This window comes from Centruroides sculpturatus, unplaced genomic scaffold (assembly GCF_000671375.1).
Source record: "Centruroides sculpturatus isolate CEXI.00-Female unplaced genomic scaffold, Cexi_2.0 scaffold747, whole genome shotgun sequence".
Lineage (NCBI taxonomy): Eukaryota > Metazoa > Arthropoda > Arachnida > Scorpiones > Buthidae > Centruroides > Centruroides sculpturatus.
Window position 1 is genome coordinate 1 of NW_019385048.1, and position 20,076 is coordinate 20,076.

Below are 20,076 nucleotides of genomic sequence, written 5' to 3' on the forward strand. Positions count from 1 at the left end.
AAAGGGCCCAGAATGGATCCTCGTAAGACACTTTTGTTCACTTGTAAAGGTTTAGATATTGAATTATTTACCTTTACATAATACGATCGATTTGATAAATAGGATATTAGCCACTCCAATGGCACTCCTCTCAATCTGACTTTAAACAATTTTTGTTTTAATATCTTGACATGTATGCTATCAAAAGCCTTAGTCAGGTCGATAAACACTGCCGTTACAATAACAATAATTTAATTATTGAAACTGTTAATTATTAATTATTGAAAACATCAAAAACTGTTTTGTTTCTTCAAATTAACTTTGGAAGATGGTTTTATCCTCGAAACATTGAATATGTTTAATGCGTCTACATTATCCAATACAAAACTACAGAATTAATACAACAAAGTCTTACATAAGATTATCAATTTCTTTTTCTATAAACTTTAAAATTGAAAACACTTGCTGCATAATTTGTGTGTGTTCATTTATCTGAATAATTAAATGATCTAAAATTTAGATCTCGAATATATTTTATTTTTATTAAATATATCAATTTTCTATGTGACTTTGTATAATTATTAAAAAGTCCACTATTTAAGTTGTACTCAATTGAAAATTTATTACTAAATTAAACAAGCAATTATTTATTGAAAAAAACACAGTCTATCACAAAAGTTTTCAAACTTTTGAATAGTTCTTCCTCAGGTAAAATCTGATGAAACGCTTCAAAATAGAACGTAAATATAAACAAAAAAAGAGGAGTCTTCACGGGTAGCTCTGTGTCCGGGGACCTGTGCAAAATGGTCATTACACAACTTGAGCGTAAGATCCTTCCACCATTCCTCCAAACGTCCTGCTCTATAAGAGATATGTAGAGGGCATTTTCATCAAGTGGAAGACAGTACCAGACACGTCGGCTTTTCTGCAAGCTATTAATGACAACCCACATGGCTTAACAGTAGGAGTTGAGCAATCTAGCAGCAATGAGGTCCATTTTCTGGACATAAATATTAGAGTGGAAGGATCCACTATTCACATGTTGGTATACCGCAAACCATGTGCAGCCTTGCCATACATATTGGTGGGTTCATGCCCACTATACATGCTAGGACCAGCACCGACTCAGGCGATCAAACATGTGTCCCAATCACTTTTAACCAATATATTAAAACGGTGTATACCGAGATTGCCAATAAACAACAAATGCGGATAGCATACAGGAGATGTCTGACGATCTTTGACATCCTCAGAAATGGTAAAGACTCTCCAGATCGTAACAGGTTTCCTGGTGTTTACTCCATCCCATTTAAGGTCAGCAGATGGGTCAAGGGCCTTATATATATTGGTTCCACCAAGCGCTCCTTAAATACCAGAATATGGGAGCACCAAGCAGACCTCCAGCATGGGTGATGCACCACTGCCCTGGCACTTATGCATCTGATCCCGACATTGAAGTGGAATTCGACAAAGCTGAGGTCATCATCACTACACCCCACCTGGAACATCTAAAATGGCTAGAAGCCATATCCATTTACAAAGCTAGCCACATGACCACCTGTATCAACTGGAAAGAACAGCTTAATCCAGTGGTATTCAATCTATGGGTCGTGACCACAAATAGGGTTGCGGAAAATTACCTTGGGGTCACACTGTTAAAATGTTTGAATACCATTGGCTTAATCTATCGGTAGCCTGGCAGGCCCTCATATACAACAAACTTTAATTACCATCACCCATGCATGAATGCACATGCCCAGTGCAACTATTTAATTACTAGTAGCCCGGGACGCCCCCTAGTGGGCGTTCCAGCAGCATTACAAATTCCTGAGACATGTTTAATGCACTTAATATATGAAAGTTGTGTGCGCTTAATGTTTAAAAGTTTGATTCAGTTAGTATATATAAATGTATACATTTCTTCATCTTCTGCAAGCCTCCACGTGTTGATTGTGCTATTCTCTGTAATGTTTCCTGCGCACGTCTCTCCCTTTGTCTCGCAGCAGCGGCAGCTTTACGTTCCCCCACAGTGGCGTATTTCTTTGGTCGTGCCATGAAAGGTTTCTATTATTATATTAAAATATTACCTTAACTATTTCAAACCTTATCGTTTTATCGTAGCGGTTCAAATCTATCTGGTTTTTCGTTATTCGCCCCCTAGTGAACATTACAGGCATTCCGTGACAATAATAAATTCCTATTACAAATATATTGAATTATTTATATTGTTATATATTGGGCAAATAATAATTTTTGGGCCAAATGAATAATAATAATAATTTATATTGTTAATTTAAATAATAATTAAAATTGTTAATTTGAATGTTTGAAATACGACACACGATAGGGGCGCCTCTAGTGTCCGTTATCAAACAGTTACGGGACAGACGGACACGTTGAATGGGTTATATATATAGATACGGACATTCAATTTAATTTTTCAAATATTTACATTATATTTTGAAGCATTCCATCAGATTTTACCTGAGGTAGAACTATTCAAAAGTTCGAAAATGTTTGTGATAGACTGTGTTTTTTCACGAGGAACACTGGTAACAGGTTCCAGTTATAGTGTTGATTCTTAATTTATTCAATTTAAAATATATGTTCTCCATCTCAAATATGTAGTGTTTTACCCCTGTACTGTACATCATACTTTTGCTGATAATGACAGAGTCATGCCATTCATCTATGTAACTCCATCCAGGGAAAATTTTTGAATTGAATTCATGTGACTTCCAGTCTAGACCAGAAGTTTGTATATAGTCAATTGAGGCCTCATGCACCTAAGCTTTTCATATCTGGTCTTGACTTTTGTCTAACACCATTCTCAAGATTAAGGAAGGGCAGGCAGGCAGATTGATGACAGTGGGAATTAATAGGTCACAATTTGCAGCCCAATAATATTACTTGTCATTATTGTTATAGAATTGAACTAGTTGTTTATGATATTGATTGAATATAATAATAATGTATCAAGACTGACACAATTACTGTTATTTTGTAACAAAAAGGGCAAACTTCATTCTCTAATTTCTAGCAGTTGTGTCTAAAGCAATGTTAGTCAACCTCTAACAAATCATCATCCCGTCAATAAAACTGTTACGTGGTATCACTCCCTTCACTTTGAAAACAATTTTGTTGGGTTTATTAGTTTATTTTTTATGAAGTATATAATTATCAAATAAACATTTATTTACTCAGAATACGTATTAAATTTTGATATAATTAACAAAATTAAAATTAAACATTATTCACTGAGAATCCTGATGCAAACTTCAAAATTCCAATGCCAAGGGCCGAGACTTATGCCAAATTTGTATTGCATTGAATAGACTAGTCACTAGTATAATGTTATTTGTTTAATTATTATATGATATAATGAATAAAATAGCTAATTATTCTTAATGTTCTTAATTATTCTTAATGTTTTACTATATCACCCAGAAAATTGTTTTTTGCCTCCAAAATATAAATTGTTAATAATTGCCCCCAATATGGAAAAATGCCCACGTGAGGGAGATATCGCCCCCGTTGAGAAACACTGATCTAAAGCATCCAATCAGTTCACTTGTAAGTGATGCAAGCAATATATTTGCTATTCAAAAAGTAAAGCAACTTTGTATAGTAGATAATTATTAAAAATCAAAAAAAAAAAAAATGTATATTTTTTTGGAAGGTCCAAAAAACTGTTTTTTATGTAACCTGCATGAGAAAAACTCGAGCGTGGGCAATAAGGGATTTAATTAATAATAAACTTGACTACAGTAAAGAAATTTGTATGTACAGTACAAGAGATGAAAAAAGATGTATTTTAAAATATCTCTAGTTGGAGGATACTTCTACAAGGAAATCATGCAATGGCTATTTCCATTTAAATTCCTTTTGGATCTAAAACATAATCACTAATTAAAAACACCTATTTGTACTAAAACTCTTTGCTTTATGATGATTTGCCTGTTCAATGGCATCTCACAGAGTGAATTTTCTTGCACTTTGTGTCCTTATAAAGTAGTGGATGAAGTGTTAAAATGTTTGCAACATAAAAGATGAATGCATTTCAGAGAGGTCAAAATAATCATAATAATTGAAGTAACTTGTCTGTTTCATCAGATGTTTTATCTGAGAATAAAACAAGAGGTGTAATAGAGCTGCTATGCCAATTATCACTAATGACATAAATCAATTGATACCTGTTCCAATCGGTACCTTTTCAATATGGAAATCTACTTATATAAGCCATTGATCCCACTGTTTATATATCTGTAATCTGTCATGAAATGCCTAGAATGCCCACTAGGGGCGTCCCTAGTGATGATTTTCAGCTATTATTTAAATTAATAGCATAACTTATTTATAACAGTATAATTCAGTATATATATAAAGCTAGATGCAACCATACCACACAAGCATTGGGAGAAATAGTGATAGAGATGTACTAGCTTCCTGTGTATTTAAAGCTACATTATACAAATGCGACTATAGACTTCGGACCACCCTATAGACCGGTGACCTATAGACTATAGACCGGTGGTCCGAAGTCTATAGTCGCATTTGTATAATATAATTCAGTATATTATTATTTTTATTTGTAATAGGAATTTATTATTTATATAAATTTTATTATTTATACCATGGAATAACACCACTGCTACTAAAATGCCAACTAGGGGGCATCCCGGGCTACTAATTATTAAGAAATTATTAAATTTGAACTCAAATCATTGAAAATAATAAGAAAAGAGCCATCTAAAACTAATAATGCAAACAGAGAAATTTAAAAATTATATAAAATGTACTAGGGAAACTGCACAACAGAATTGAGATAGAGCATTGCATTTTTAAAATTAGGAATTATTAAGTTAGTATTAGTATATATAAATTATCTTTTGCCCTGTAACCTGAGCACTGACATGTATTTGAATATATATGTAAGGGATGTGTGTGGATCTGAGCATGTGATTGAAAGAAAACAGTTGATTGCCACACCAGAAGATAATCCTTACATTAATACTTGTTGACCATGGAGAGGCAATCCTTTCATCTACTGGGCACAGAAGGCAATTCTTATATTTAGATGCTGTCAATTGTTTTGTTCTTGGAAACCATTTTCCATCAGGCATACACAGTGCTGTTCTTCATTTCAAAAACAAAATCACAGATCCCTAGTTTTTATTACATCTTTGGACTCCTCATCACAGTTATCAGAAAATAGCATAGTTTTATCAAATTTGGTCCATCAAATTTTGAGGACAAACTCAATTCTATAAGCCACATAGAAGAGACTTCACTAACACTCTGCCTCAAAAATTTACAGACAGAAAGAAACTCGTTAAAACAAGAAAATACGATTAACATTACAGAAATTTATTGGACTTTGAGAAATTTATTGCTCACAAAATTTTTCTCTATACTGAACCAAATTTTAATATTTCTTGTATAGGTAGTGTTAATAATAACAAGGAAAATTTCCAAATGAAAAAAAAATATTGTCATTAAATTGAATTCTGCAGTAAACAAAGAATTATGAACAAAACATACATAAAAAAGTCAATGTCAACTGATGTTTGTGAAATAATTAATGAACAAAATAAAATATGTCTTAATGATCACTTGATCTCGTACTACAGAAGTGTCATTTGCAGGCTTTAATTACAGTATTAAGAATATTTAAGTATTAAGTATTATTTAAAAACATAATAAAATTTTACATAAAGTCAGATTTATATTCTTATAACAGTCAAGTATTCATAAAAAGACATTGCTCTGTAGAATTTATTAATAAACTACTAGGCTAACAGAAGAGATATCAATTCTTAAAATGATAAGTGACTGCTCGATCTGGCTCCTATTTTATTGTAATGAGAGTTATTTTAATTTTGTTTAGAAAATTAACTTAGCTAATAATAGCCAAGTTAATCTTCCTTTATTATATTTAAATACACAGAATAACAATTAAAAACTATGTAAATATGGACTTTTTGATGTTTTCTTACCATTCATAAGGACATAATTAGCAAATAGAGAGCTCCTGGGATATACAAAGTTTGTTCAATGGATACCAGATTTAATGCCCAACTGGCCTATATTGGATCTATTTGAAGATAACTAACATCTAGAATGAAAGAACATTCTTACAACACTGAGATAAACTACACAACTGGTTTGACCCAATTTTCCAGTGAATCTGGTATGCAGGGCCGGATTTGAGGCGATTGGCGCGATTTCCGCCAATCGGGCCTCGTGCTTGAAGGGCTGATTGGCAGGACATCAAAATTTATATATTTAAAAAATAGTTTCAAATTACAGAATAGATTAAACAGTTTAGTGATCAAGTTGATTGAGAGTCAAGAAGCAGGCCAGTTGGATTTTGATACTATTTTAGAAGATTTTACAGAACAGAAATTCGGAACATATAAAACATCTCTTTATAGGTTTATATTCAATAAAATTCAGTTATATTCATTCATCAACACATTAGAAGATTTTTCATGGCAAAAATTTATGTAGTTATATTCATTTAAAAATACAGTATAGAAATACTAAAACATATCTATGTATGTTTATATTCAATAAAATGTAGTTGTATTTATATTGATATTTGGTACAGGTTTTTTAATGTAGAAATTTGTCTATCTTATGGTTCATGACTTTTGATTTTTATAATTAGATTTTGGATTTTGTTTTAAATAAATATTTAAAATCTATATTTCAATATGTAAATTAACTGTTAATTAATTTTGTTATGTAAAGTTTGAGGGGCCCCGCAAAAAAATTCAATCGGGCCTCGCACCTATTGCATCCGGCCCTGCTGGTATGTCACCTGGCTGGGATTAAACTAGGATCTTAAGAGTAATCTTTGATAGATCAAAACTTAAAACTTATTAAGTCTTGGAAATTTGCAAACAAGCAAAATGGAGGGTAAATTAATGCTAAGGACAAGTTAAGCCTTTCTAATGCTTGACAGGCTTTATTCAGAACATATGCTATGTAAGAGATGAGGACCAGCTGCAAAGAAATATTTTAGTGGTGCACAGCCTTTTTTGATGCAATCTAATTTTAACCTTAAACTTTTATTATTTAAAATGTTTTCACATGTTTTGAATCTAAATCAAATTTTGGAATATTTTGATTCTAAATCAAATGGTCATTGGATTTTTTTAAAAGTTTTTTCACTGTGTAGAAGTTCAACCATCTACAACAATCTCTTACTGGTCAAAATTTATTCAATCTCTCGAATTCAATCGAGCTATTACTATTTTGTTCTTATACCCGAAGAGGGCCACTTAAGGGGCAGAAAATGTTTGTTTGATGAAAAAGCTATATGCTGGAAGTAGAATTTGAAGCATAAGGAAATTATTATTTATGATTCCAGCTTCTGTAGTGTTTTGATACCTAAACTAGCTGATCATTTATCTAGTCTAAAGGTGAAGATTGTACAGATGTCTTTATAGCATAACTGGCAACATACCTGCATGGTTAGGAGTTGTGGGTTCACTCTGTGCCAATTTTCTCTTCCAAAAAATTCTAAAGTTAATTAAATCAAATTAATTTATTTATAATTCTTATATTTAACAAGAAATGGTGACATAGAGGCCAGTCTACTGCCAAATTGCATTTTACCTATATCCAGCCATAAAAGGAACTGGCTGTTTAATATTTGAAAAAAACCTACATTTTTATAATTCACTTTTCATTATAAAACAATAAGTTCTATTAAAAAAATATACAAATAGTTTCCTACTTTGTTTAACTTTAGTTATAGTAATTGATCGTAATTTGATCCAAATCATTCTGGTAAGAATAAAAGTAAGTAAAAGTATTTAGATTTTTACAAACCCGAGGAAACTCCTTATGCGAGCTCTGGGAGAATATTCTTGAGCCTTCCCGCCAAACCTTTTCAATTTCGGATTACAACATTCTCTGTTGTAAAAAAATTAACATTTAATCCAAACATAAAAACAAAATAATTTAAATCAGAAAATTTAGTCATTTATTTTTAGAATCTTATGTTTTAATTATAATACATCTTTTTATACGTGTAGAATTAATAAAAATAGCAAAATTAAAAATGATTTGAAAATCATTATTTTAAATATATTTGCCATTTATTTTATATTTTGAAGGTCAAAAATGCATTGCGTGTTTGACATTTACGAAAAATGATCTCAAAAATCCAAAACAAGAGTACAATGGGGTCTATTTGTGGCAATGTCTAAATGTCACTTTAGATCGCAAATGTAAGACTTAACAATATTAGCATTCAAAAATTAAATTTTGTTTATTGATGTCATCTGTATTCAATATTACAAAACATGTAATTTGGGTTATATTAAAACTACCATCATTTGTTAACTATGTAATTTATCATCACTACTGAATTATATAAATTGAGTTTTAACTCCATAATAAAGTTTATAACATAGTGGAAAATATACATATTAAAAGGAATAATTATTAATTAGCAATTATCATAAAAACTATTTTATTTGTTAATAATCCAAAATAAACTTATCTACAGTATAAAAGTTATTGCTCATTAAAATATCTTATCTTTATTAATTGGTAAAATATATTGCGTAACCTGAAAATTTTGGAATTAATTATTAAAATCAGATACGGAATGGCTTACCTAAGGCATTTGAAATATTTATACCTCTACTGATAAATTATTCACAATCAAATTACTTAGAAAGCTTTGGATAGTAGTAATGGATGCCAGTTATGTAAGATAAGAATTTTTTCCCAAAAGAAATCTGTATTAGACAATAGATTAAAACAAATTTACTCAATTAATTGTTCAAAATTTAGGACCATCTCTATTAATAATGTTTAGGAAAAATATATTTGTATTTTAAAAACTAAAAATTTCTGGACACATTTTAATTAATCAATTAAAGTATTATACAATCTGAATCACAGATAGGCAAGTTGTCATCTTGTAAATATTAAAACAATTACAATGAATTTAACTATAATCATTTAAATGTAAATAAAATACTAATATAGTTCTTTAAATGTAACATCATTATTAAAAGAAAATCAAGTTACTAAATACTTCTAGATTTCTTCTTGGTCATTTAAAGTTTACTTAAACATTACATGATAGTTAGATAATTCCAAATTACATGTATATCTAGTGACAAAGATCATGAAATTCTACAGTAGACTCATATAACTGCCATTAAAATTAATTCTAATTATTAAAGTTATCAAAAGATAAAAATCCATCAGTGGCGTGCCGTCCATGGAAGCTGTGGAAGTGCCGCTTCCCTTGCATTTTTTAAAATATAAATACATATTGCACGATTATTTTCATATTTTAATGTACTTTAAGTTAATTAAAATTAATATTTTATTATAACCACATTATGTATCTTATTACAAATTTCTATACTACACATGAAAAAAATGATAAGATTGCTATTGTATATTTGAATATAAATTCATATATGCATGTTCCCAATGAAAGTGTTATATCGTCCAATACAGTACAGCTTCCACGATGAAAATATTTGAATCTTGTAAAGCAGCCAGATTACAGGCATTTGCGCATGTGCTTTACAGAGCACCAACCTCACAATTTAGCTCGTGGATGCTACACACCGAAATAGTGTGTAACGCTTCCAATGATTCTATTCAGGGCCAGCACAGCTTCCCTATCATCAAATGTTACTGCACACCACTGGAATCCATCTACTTTTAACTAAACTCTAATAATTTCTAGCTTATAAATTGTCTGACAGAAATCTATTTATTCTTATAAAAACTGTTTTTAAAATGTATACATGAGCTTGTGTTACATTTCAAACAATTTAATACCAAGAATAATTAACAACAACTCATTTCTCTATCTAATCCATTAAAACTGAATGAGTAACTTTACAACAGGGCTGCAGAGTCGGTAAAAAAAAAAACACTAGACTCCAATTCTGGATAATTTTAGTAGGTCGACTCCAATTCCCGACTCCGGCAAAATTAAATACCAAGTCATTTTATGGGGTCAGAGGTGCTCATAGGAGGATACCCTACTCTGAACGGAGCCCAGGCANCATTTAAATAAAAAAAACTAAATTACATTTTTAATTTTGAATTTTATAAAATGGTTCTAAGAAACAAAATAGCTTCAATTAAATCCTCCTTCATAGATGCTCTTAAATCAGCTTTATTTTCAAAGCTGAAAATAATCTTTCCACACTGACTTCTGTTGGGGGCATTGCTGTGACAGATCTAGTGGCATCACAAATAATTTCTGGATAAATTGAAATAGCTTCTTCCACTTTCAATTTTGACAAATGGTCATACTTTTCTATTTCAATTAGCCCATTTAAAAAATGTTCAAATTTTATTTTTTCAATTTCTGCTGGTTTAGTTTTTTGATTTGTTAAACATCTTCACTTCGAGACGTTCTAAACTATCCAAATATGCTTCGAAATCAAGCTCTTTTTCAGAGACGATGATTCTGAGTTGTCATTACATTCATTATTTTTATTTTCATATTTTGATTCATAAATGTAAGGTAACTGCAACCTTTTCAAGCAAATAGCTATTTCAGAAATGTTTTCTTTCCCTGAGGCAATTTGATTCATTGGAACAATGTAAATAGTGGCTAACAAGATTTTATTGTCTAACAACTGAATCTCTCTTTTTCTCATTGAAGATAAAATCACATTAGCAACAATTCCTGCAGTTTTGTCAAGCTGATGCATCAAAGTTTTCCAGTGTAAAAAAAATTTCCATGTGTCAAATCTTCAGCTTGTAACTTTATGTTTACCATCATCATTTTCTACAATGCACTTACACTGATAATATTTTCCATCAGTAAGAGTATAATATTCAAAAACTGCAGACTGAATTTGAAAACACTTTCTTTTCCATTGTGAAACTGTGAAAGGGTAATTAGGTATCTAACAATATTTAAGTTTATAAAATTAGGTATAACTCTTTCAAATAGTTGTAAACTCTGGAGACCCCAGTGTCTCGTTACAGCTTGTTTTTAATGCAATAAAATGACAAACAAAACATCTCTAACAATTTACTATAAAATTGCATTGGGTGAAATTTTTCGCAGCTATTTTTACGTTTTAATTTTTCTGTGGAAAACAAAAAAATGCTGGAGTCAGAGTCGACACATTTTTCCCAACTCCGACTCCACAGCTCTGCTTTACATATTGTCAATTCATTTCTTTGAAGATTTTTATAATCATTAAGAATGTTTAAAATATTAGAAGCCATTAACTGAATGCAACTACATATTTAAAATGTTAAATAAGTATAGAAATTCTTAAATATATTCACAGATATTAAATACTAGCAATTTTACTATGAAAATATCAATGAACATTTTCTGATGTCTTTGGGTTCTTTTTGAACAAATCCTGTGATATTGAACACTGACTGACTAGATGTTCAAATCTTTGAAATTTATAATTCTGTGAGAACTTGAGGTAGTATTTTTGTATTTTAGGCAATTTAATTATTTAATATTTGTTCAAAGAGTAAAAAATCATTTAAGTTGAGATGGCAAATATAACGGAGAAGTTCATAATATTTTCTCTTTGATAACATTTCCTTTGTGAGTGATGCATCTTCTAGAAAAATCCACTCATCAAAGGATGTTTTACCAAAAGTTGGAGATTGGACTAGCAGCCAGCTCCCTGCACAAGTTTATGAAATTTGGGCATTGAAATGGAGAGAGCAAGTCTTCAAATAAAAGGAAAGATGAGAGAAGGACACAGCAGAGAGAGAGTCAGGAGAGTTTGTCTACTTCCCTTTATGGTGTGACCATCCACTGTGGTACTCTGCCACTACCAATCTTAGGTTCCCATTGTTTTACTGGACCTTACCACTCCATGTTAAAGAACTGTTGACTTGGAATATTTGTGATCAATTCTGGATATTACTATCTGGACTCATGACTCTTCATAGAATTGACAGACTCTTCTCTCTCTTAGAAACCCAAGCCAATCAGCAATCACTGGACTTCAAAGGTATTTATTGTCATGCACAAAACTGTAAACACACTCTCTCTGATAGGAGCATGTAGAGGTTCAGACCCTCCCTCTATTTCCATTTTTCTTGTCAATGGAAATATAAACATCCATACTAAACTCAATACATTACAATAAATCAACAACAACTGCCATATTACAATGGCTAAATAATGGCTATAATAATTATGAATTACTAATAAATTTGACCCAAGAGGGACATGTTAGGTGTCATCTCGTAATAAATTTAATAATTATAATTTAATTAAATAGTTTTAGATTAAACTGAAAGAAAATAATCAACCCGAAGCGGGACTCAAACCCGCAATCAGCACTTGCCATGCAGATGCGCTGCCAATTATGCTACCCAGACCCCCAGCCCAATCTTCTCTTCCAGTATATTTAATATTACAATAATACCATCATCAGTTATTATAGTGCCAAATGGGAATTCATTCAGCACCCTCATCCTGTAAAATCCCACGTAAGTATGCCTTGCCAGCTGAGTGCCTTATTTGGAAGTTTACAGAATGACAGCACTGAATGTGCCCCCAGTCAGCACTGTAATAACAGACAATGGTTATATCATAATATTAAATACACTGAAAGAGGAGATCAAACAAGAGGTCTGGGTAGCATAATTGACAACGCATCCACACGACAAGCACTGGTTGTGGGTTTCAGTCCTGCTCCAGGCAGATTATTTTCTTCCAGTTTAATTTAAAATTATTTAATTAAATTAAAATTATTAAATTTATTACAAGATGGTGCCTAATACCATCCTTAGGTCAAATTTATTAGTAATTCATAATTATTATAGCCGTTATTTATAGACCAGTTTGATTGTAATACAGCAGTTGTTGTTGATTTATTGTTAATGGCATTGTATAGTGCATTACTTCAGAGTTCTTTGTCTATTGACTTTTTCCTCCATCTCTTACCATCATATGTGACTGTTTGTGTGTTTATGGAAAGTTTCAGAAGGTTCCTGTGAGCCAGAAGTCACAGTGGTATCAGATCTGACCCGAGGGGGCACTGCTGACCTTTTACAATTCACCATTGAATTTTTACAAAAGTTCAATCACCACTCTGTGTGAGAAAATCTAGTCTCTCTTCTAAAATTCAAACTTTCGAATTTCACACTTTCCAAAGAGTTTATATCATAATTTATGTTTCCTACTTAGAATGTTACTTTGTAGTAGAACTCTGATGCATTGGAAATGTCCTCTGTATATCTGTGGCTGATGCATTCCCCCTTTTGGCTGATTTATAAATTTCTCATTTAAAATGGCCAACAGTAATTTATATATTAAAATATAATGAAGAATACAAAATATCATCTTCACTATCCACTGTTTGAGTCCCCACTGACAACCAAAAAACACAAATTTTTACTTACAGAGACAACCTTTTCTTTGAGACAATGCCTCTGTAAGTGAAGATTTGTGTGTTTTTTGGTTGTCAATGGCTAGTGAAGATAATATTTTGTATTCTTCATTATATTTTAATTTATAAATTTCTATTTTTTATATCTTATGTAAGTTCACAATTTCTTGTACAAGTTTTATAATTTTTCTTCCTCCCAGTGCACATCTACTTCCAGTTAATTTGCAAATGCAGCCAAGGCCATTCTTAGAGATGTAAAAACATGTTAGCTTGATAGATGAGGAACATGACTGTAATGAATTTTGTATCATTGTACACTTCACTTAAGATTCAGACCTGCTTTTGTAAGTTATGAATTTTGTTTGCTAACATCAAGAATACTATTGATATTTTAAAACTTGTGAACTTCATATGTTACCCTTCCTCTTTTTCTGCACACAAGGGTGAAACATTTATACAGGAAAGGGAAGGCCCCTCGAGAAGCCCTCTGTCTGGTACATTGTATGAATTAGTGTTAAGAACTCTGGAAGGTAATGTGATTCCAATCTTCCAATAGCACATACATATGTATATGCAGAGTTGGTAAACAAGAAGTCTGAATCTGACCCAAATTTGAAATGTACATCTCCAACATGAAAGGTCAAAGTCAGTGTCAAATGATTCCTTCCTTTTATTAAACTAGTTATCCAAACATTTACACCTAAAATTTCTATACGAAAAGTTATAGTGAAATTTACAGTGAGAATAAAAAATGTGGATATAACAAATTTACCTCAGAAAATCTTTCAAGTACAAAAGGAAACATTCTACATCTTAACAGCCAAAATAATTCAACTTTTATTAGTTAATTATCAAAAATTGATTTAAATTTAATTATTCAAGAAAAAATTTAAATACAATAAAATGAAAAAACAATAAATTGGTGAAGTAGCAAACCAGCCTTATAAAATAGTTTGTCCCACTCTGATTACTACAAGAATAATTAATTTCCTATCGATTGTTGACTAAACTCAGGTATGTAGTAGAATTTTAAAATATAAAATTTGGAAAAAAATTAAATAAAACCCCAGCTATCTTGAACTGATGTATACAATCACACCCCAAAAGTGGTTAAATACAACAGGTTGGGAAAAATACACAAGGAGATAGAAGCAGTTATGGAAAAAAAAAATATTGTAAAAAGACCCAATAATTTTCCTGTTAATTAGGAATGATAAGGATAGTAAGAACCCCACAAATGGCCTTGGTACTTATTCTGTGCATCTGGAAGACAAAAGGGCAGGAAAGGTAAGAATATACATTAGAGAAACATCATAAGTGTTAAAAGAAAGAATTAAATAACACATATGTACGAACATTCAAAGAAGGAAAGCTTGTCTACAATGGCCTTAGCAGCATTTGTAAGTGAACTGGAAGGAAAAAAAAATGATAAAACCCATATAGAAAATTGTAAACTTTTGTATGATAAGTAAAATAGAAATTTATAAATCAGTCAAAAAGGGGGAATGAATTAATCAGAGAAATGCAGAGGACCTTTCCAATGCATAAAAATCATAAATGAAAAAGCATAATAAGAAAGAAGCATAAATTGTGGCAAACTCTTCAGAATGTGTTGGATTTCAAAAGTTTAAATTTTAGAACGAATGCATTGAACTGTTCTACTTGGAGTGATGTTTTAACTTTTATAACAATTGAATGTAAAATTATAAATTTCATAGATTTGAATAAGTAGCCCATTAGTGTTTAAATATCACAGGATTTGTTCAAAAAGGACCCAAAAGATGTCAAAAACATCCAAAAATGTTTGTCAATATTTTAATAGTAAAGTTGCTGGTATTTAAGGAATTTTAATATTTTATAATCGTAACCAGTTGAGTTTGATATAAATTCTTGAATAAACAATTTAATGACTTGCATATTATTGAGAAATGAAAACTTACTTTGCGTGGAGTGCTTCCCATTTTAAAACTTCTTGCCACGCTACTTCGTTGTTAATATTATGAATACGAATAATATGTGCCACGTCTTCTTGTTGAAGATTTGCTTCTTTCCAGTTCCAACCTTTCCTAAGCATGGCATTCCAAAACATTTGCTGTGAAGGATAGACCCACGTTTCGTTATCCGTTCCGGCTTTGGGAATGGTGGAAAGCTGTCGAGCCGTCGACAGTTCGAAAGGCTGGTCGGCAGCCGGCTGTTGGTTAGGTGGAGGCATCTGATACAGATGAAAGAAAGATAAAAGTTTTTTATTTTATTCTCAAAACTTTTCCATTATACATATTTATTTATTTAATTTTCCAATATTCCAATTTTATATAAAAATTAAAAACAAAATACTAACCATATTTTCGGGATTAATTTCTTCATTTGTTTTTACAGAATATTCGTTTGCAATTTTCTCTTGATTAGATTTATGCATGGGACATTCACTAGGTATTATGTTATCATTTTTATCCTTCCTTGTCATTTCAAAGTTTACATTCTGTTTTTGAGCATTGTGCATTGGACATTCTGACGGAACAGCATCTTTTCTAGGCATTTCATAGACGGTGGCTTTTCCAAGCGGACCCGACACGTCAACTCCCGAACTCGAACTGACATTTCCCATTATTAAAACTATAAGAAAAAAATAAAACAAAACAAAAATATAAATTATAATAACTCAAAAATGTTCTTATAACTTTGTTTTTTTTTTTTTATAAATGATTAATCAATATATTAACATTACAAGTCATTCTTTTATACTAATATAATTTTAAAGCATTATATAAAAGATAGACAGAGAAGATAACACAAATCATTTTCTCTAAATTAAATCTTTTATTACTGACAATATTTAATTAAGTTTATTAATATTTGCAATTTTTAGAATTTAACTTTTTTTTATTTATTCAAATAATTCGAACTAAACAGACTTTATTATTCCAAACAATAACTTTTAACACAGTTATACATTTAAGAAAAAAGTTACAAACAGGAAGAAAAATAAAAAGAAAAAAGAAACAATCCAGCAAAGTTGCTAAGAAGGAGAATATCCAGTGAACTATTTAGAGAAAATTTAATGCAATATTTCAAATGCTCAGAAAAAAAATTAACAGATATAGCCAAGATGTTCCTGAAATTTATGTAATTCTAATGAACAATTAAAAATGAAAATGAACAAAATAACATATCAGAAGCCCTAGAAGTCTTCAGAAAAAAATAACAACAATAGAAAGATTAACATTTACTCACAAACTCTTCTTTAAACAGTAAGAATCATATTTTACAAAAATCTGTGCATATGTAAATTTGATGAGTTGTATGTCACAATTGTCATCTGGATTTTTGTGAAGTGACAAGTAAACAATTCTCTGTCCTGTAACCGAAGATCACAAGACCCCTTATTCTAGGACTGCATGATACTTTGTCAGAGTAATTTCTGGGTTGCTAAAAAATCAAAATAATAAATAAGATAACTCCCTACATATTAAAGCATAGCTTGCCATGAATTGAATTTTATTTTTGTTGTTTAAAAAATATGTTGCAGTCTTAAATTTTAAAATATGTTTTAAAAGTTTTAATTTATATATCATCATCAAAGTGCAGAATGTTTTTGTTTGTCTGAATTTTTGTAAAAAGTTTTTTATCCAACAAACAAGCTCATATAAAAAGTGCAAAAAAAGTTCCTGAAACTAAGGTGGCCAAAAATGTTTGTTTTTCTTTCATTTATCTAACATTTATCTAGTAGCACGTAGAAGTGTCTGTGCACGTTTCAAAAAATAAGAATATCGATTATAAACTACTTTCAAATATTCTTATATTATCACGAGTAAAATAATAGGAAATAAACATTTCTTTGGTATACTTTGTAACTCCTATATTTTTAATATATTTTTACTCGCAGCGCACCACGGAATACCGAGAAGCGCATAAGCGCGTCGGGCACGAGAAAAGGCCGCGGAGCACCGTCGTAGACTAAAGCTCGTTTAATTCGAGTAATTTTATCTTCGATACATTTATTGATTATCGATTAGTTAATGCAAAACATCAACACGGTAAAGCCACAAGGCCAGACAAACCCATAATTAACGGACATAATCCACAAGAGATACGATTGGCACAGATAAAGAAATGAAAAACAATGCCCAATCAACAAATTTCAAGCATAAAGAAGGTCAAAACCAAACGCTTTTAGACAACATCCCAATATCTTACCACGTGGCAACTTGTCCAACGAATGTATTTATTATAACCTTCTACTTCTGAAAAAATAGATAAATTTGAAAATAAGAATAATTTTTTTTATCAGAAATTCATTCAGAATATTTATTGCATATATTAATTATAACTTTGTATGGTGTTTGTCATATTTTAATGTTGAATCTGGCTCAGAATTAGGCAATGTGATTAAAAAAAATAAACATTTAAAAATATTTAACAATTTTGTTCCGATTAGCACCAGCAAATGTTATACGTCAGTGGATATTAACAAATGACAAAATATGTAACAAAATTTATGAAAAATTTGCGAATTCTCACCAAAAAGTATTACAACTAAAATACTTTTAGTATTTGAATTTTGATAATCGAGTATATTGAAAACTTTATTATTTATAATATAAATGAAACAAGAATATTAAATCCAAAGACATTACATTTACCTTATTACTATTGAAAACAAAAAAATTCACCTATAGTAAACACTACAACCACATGTACCGACCATTACATACCCATTAGTGTTGCCAACCATTGTACATATATATATTTTTTCCAAAATGCCAAAACTTTATTTTATAATAAAAGTAATTAAATTCACAAAGAATTTATAAATTTTATTAAACTTAATATTTGTAATATTTAAGTTTTTTCATTTAATATAATTTATAAAAGTTTGGAAAAAATCAGTAAAAGTGGCAACCTACTCGTTGATTTTCGTTTATCGTATAAACGCGAGATGTCGCTCTAGCTAGCGAATTAAATCTGTAAAGATAAGTTAATTATCATACAACGCGAGCGAAATGTAAAAAAATAAAGAAAAATAAAATAATTTAATATTATTTATGTCATTTAATACGTATAGTTTCTCGAGCATAAAATATTCAGGTACACGTTAGTGATCGGGATTCGAAACCGGATTCATCGATCTCCATCTGTATTTGTAGATTAAATACATCGAGGAAAACAAATATCGTACATATTGCCGTGTTTCTGTAACAAAAGTAAACAGAGGAAAGTTATTTTACGCGCCGCATTTAACTGATATTCGACCGCAGTTGTTGACGGCGTATTGAAAATTAAATGCATTTAATCGAGCTAATTATAAAGCGAAGCGGCAAGGCGGAGTAATTTAGATTCGTTTCATACTTAAGAGCAATATTCATCGTGTAAACTACCATCGTCTACGTCAAAATATTCTCAAATTCAAAGAGATCTCTGAGACGAAAAAGAAGAAAGATGCCAATGATTCAAAATACAAGTTTTTAACAGGAACTTTCGAAATTCACAGCATTTTTTCAACTATTACATATCTAAATATATAAAATTACTTGTCCTGACTGACTGAGTGATTCGTCACCGCCCAGAGCAAACCGCTGAACCTAAAGAGTTGAAATTTGGTACACTGTTAAGGTACGCCATAAGAATGCAAATGCACACTAAGAAGGGATTTTTGGAAATTCTCGCGCAGAGGGAGAGCATTAAGGCTTAACCCGAGGAACGGCTTCTACCGTACTATTTTAGAATAGTTATACTAACTTTTAAACATCATCCTATATGAATTTATCAGTGGTTTCCAATTATTTTTGTTTTACGAACAGCTTCGAGTACAAAACTTGTGGTCCGAATATCCTTTTATCGAGACATATTATGCAAAAATTTAATATTTAATATTATCGAGAACTTAGAATAATTTTGTTGGTTTTCTTCGAGAAATTATGATTTGGAAAATATCATATCTGTCTGAATCGACGATTACCAATTCGTTAAAATGAGTGTCCTCTTAAAAATTAAAAATCAGTATACCGTGAAAAGTACTTATTTATAGTATTCAGTTTCACGGGTAAATAATTATCTTTAACGAAATATTTTAAGACACTAGGGAGAACTTTTACCACAATATTATTCGATATTAGAAAGACAATAACTCTTTGAAAAGTTCAGGCTCGAAGGGAAGGGAGAAATCAAACTGTAAACTTAAGGGCAATGCGGGAGAAACAAATTAATATTCTGATATGTTTGATGGCACTAGTAAGACATTTGTCCCGAGTCTTTTATTGGCTAGAGGGCGAAAAGATGGCCAGATAGCGTTGGATGTTGCTACGTTGCTGGCTCGCTCCGCGTTCAAACTGCCCTCGAATCTGATGCGAGTGGAGACACCTATCTGCAATATTTCAAAACAGAGTAACACGGCGCAAGTTTTGAAATACTGTAGTTCGGAACGAACGCGCAATGGCCCGTAACAGCGGATTCTAAGCTCTCGGTAGAACATTCAATTTAGGAATTTTCAGATAACGTCATTTATGTTTCGAAAAACATTAAACTAGGATTTATCGTATCTCGGAATCCCATAATATTTGAAACTCGAATTTAGGTGCATTAGCAGTTCATAGTTCGAAACAAACAAAAATCGGTAATTTTACCAAATTAATAACAACTAATAATTGAGAATCTTAATGAAGTACCGAGGGAGGGTTATTTCCATCAAATTGAAAAATCCTCGCGGGCGAAGCCGCGGGTAACG

General features: G+C 31.0%; 1 protein-coding gene across 5 annotated transcripts; it reads right to left on the reverse strand.

Moving 5' to 3' along the window:
* Positions 1–7,129: 7,129 nt before the first annotated feature.
* LOC111633898 (cytochrome c-type heme lyase-like) lies at positions 7,130–18,078 on the reverse strand. 5 transcript variants are annotated; one of them, XM_023378551.1, is made up of 6 exons: positions 17,996–18,045; positions 17,550–17,596; positions 15,694–15,968; positions 15,296–15,567; positions 7,819–7,902; positions 7,130–7,506 (listed from the first exon to the last, which is right to left on the reverse strand). In XM_023378551.1, exons 3-6 carry the CDS (start codon positions 15,958–15,960, stop codon positions 7,428–7,430), a joined length of 702 nt encoding a protein of 233 aa, XP_023234319.1. In that variant the 5' UTR covers positions 15,961–15,968; positions 17,550–17,596; positions 17,996–18,045; the 3' UTR covers positions 7,130–7,427. The 5 variants fall into 5 exon arrangements, with proteins under 5 accessions (XP_023234319.1, XP_023234317.1, XP_023234318.1 ...); XM_023378549.1 differs by lacking the exons at positions 17,550–17,596; positions 17,996–18,045 and adding an exon at positions 18,068–18,078; XM_023378550.1 differs by lacking the exon at positions 17,550–17,596 and having other exon boundaries at positions 17,996–18,064.
* Positions 18,079–20,076: the final 1,998 nt, after the last annotated feature.

What these genes read in the sequence shown, in the direction of transcription:
- LOC111633898 (XM_023378549.1), bottom strand. An exon ending in AAATTAATCCCGAAAATATG is followed by an intron (nt 15,568 to 15,693) that starts GTTAGTATTTTG and finishes CATCTGTATCAG; the next exon opens with ATGCCTCCACCTAACCAACA. An exon ending in TGGGAAGCACTCCACGCAAA is followed by an intron (nt 7,903 to 15,295) that starts GTAAGTTTTCAT and finishes TTTTTACAACAG; the next exon opens with AGAATGTTGTAATCCGAAAT.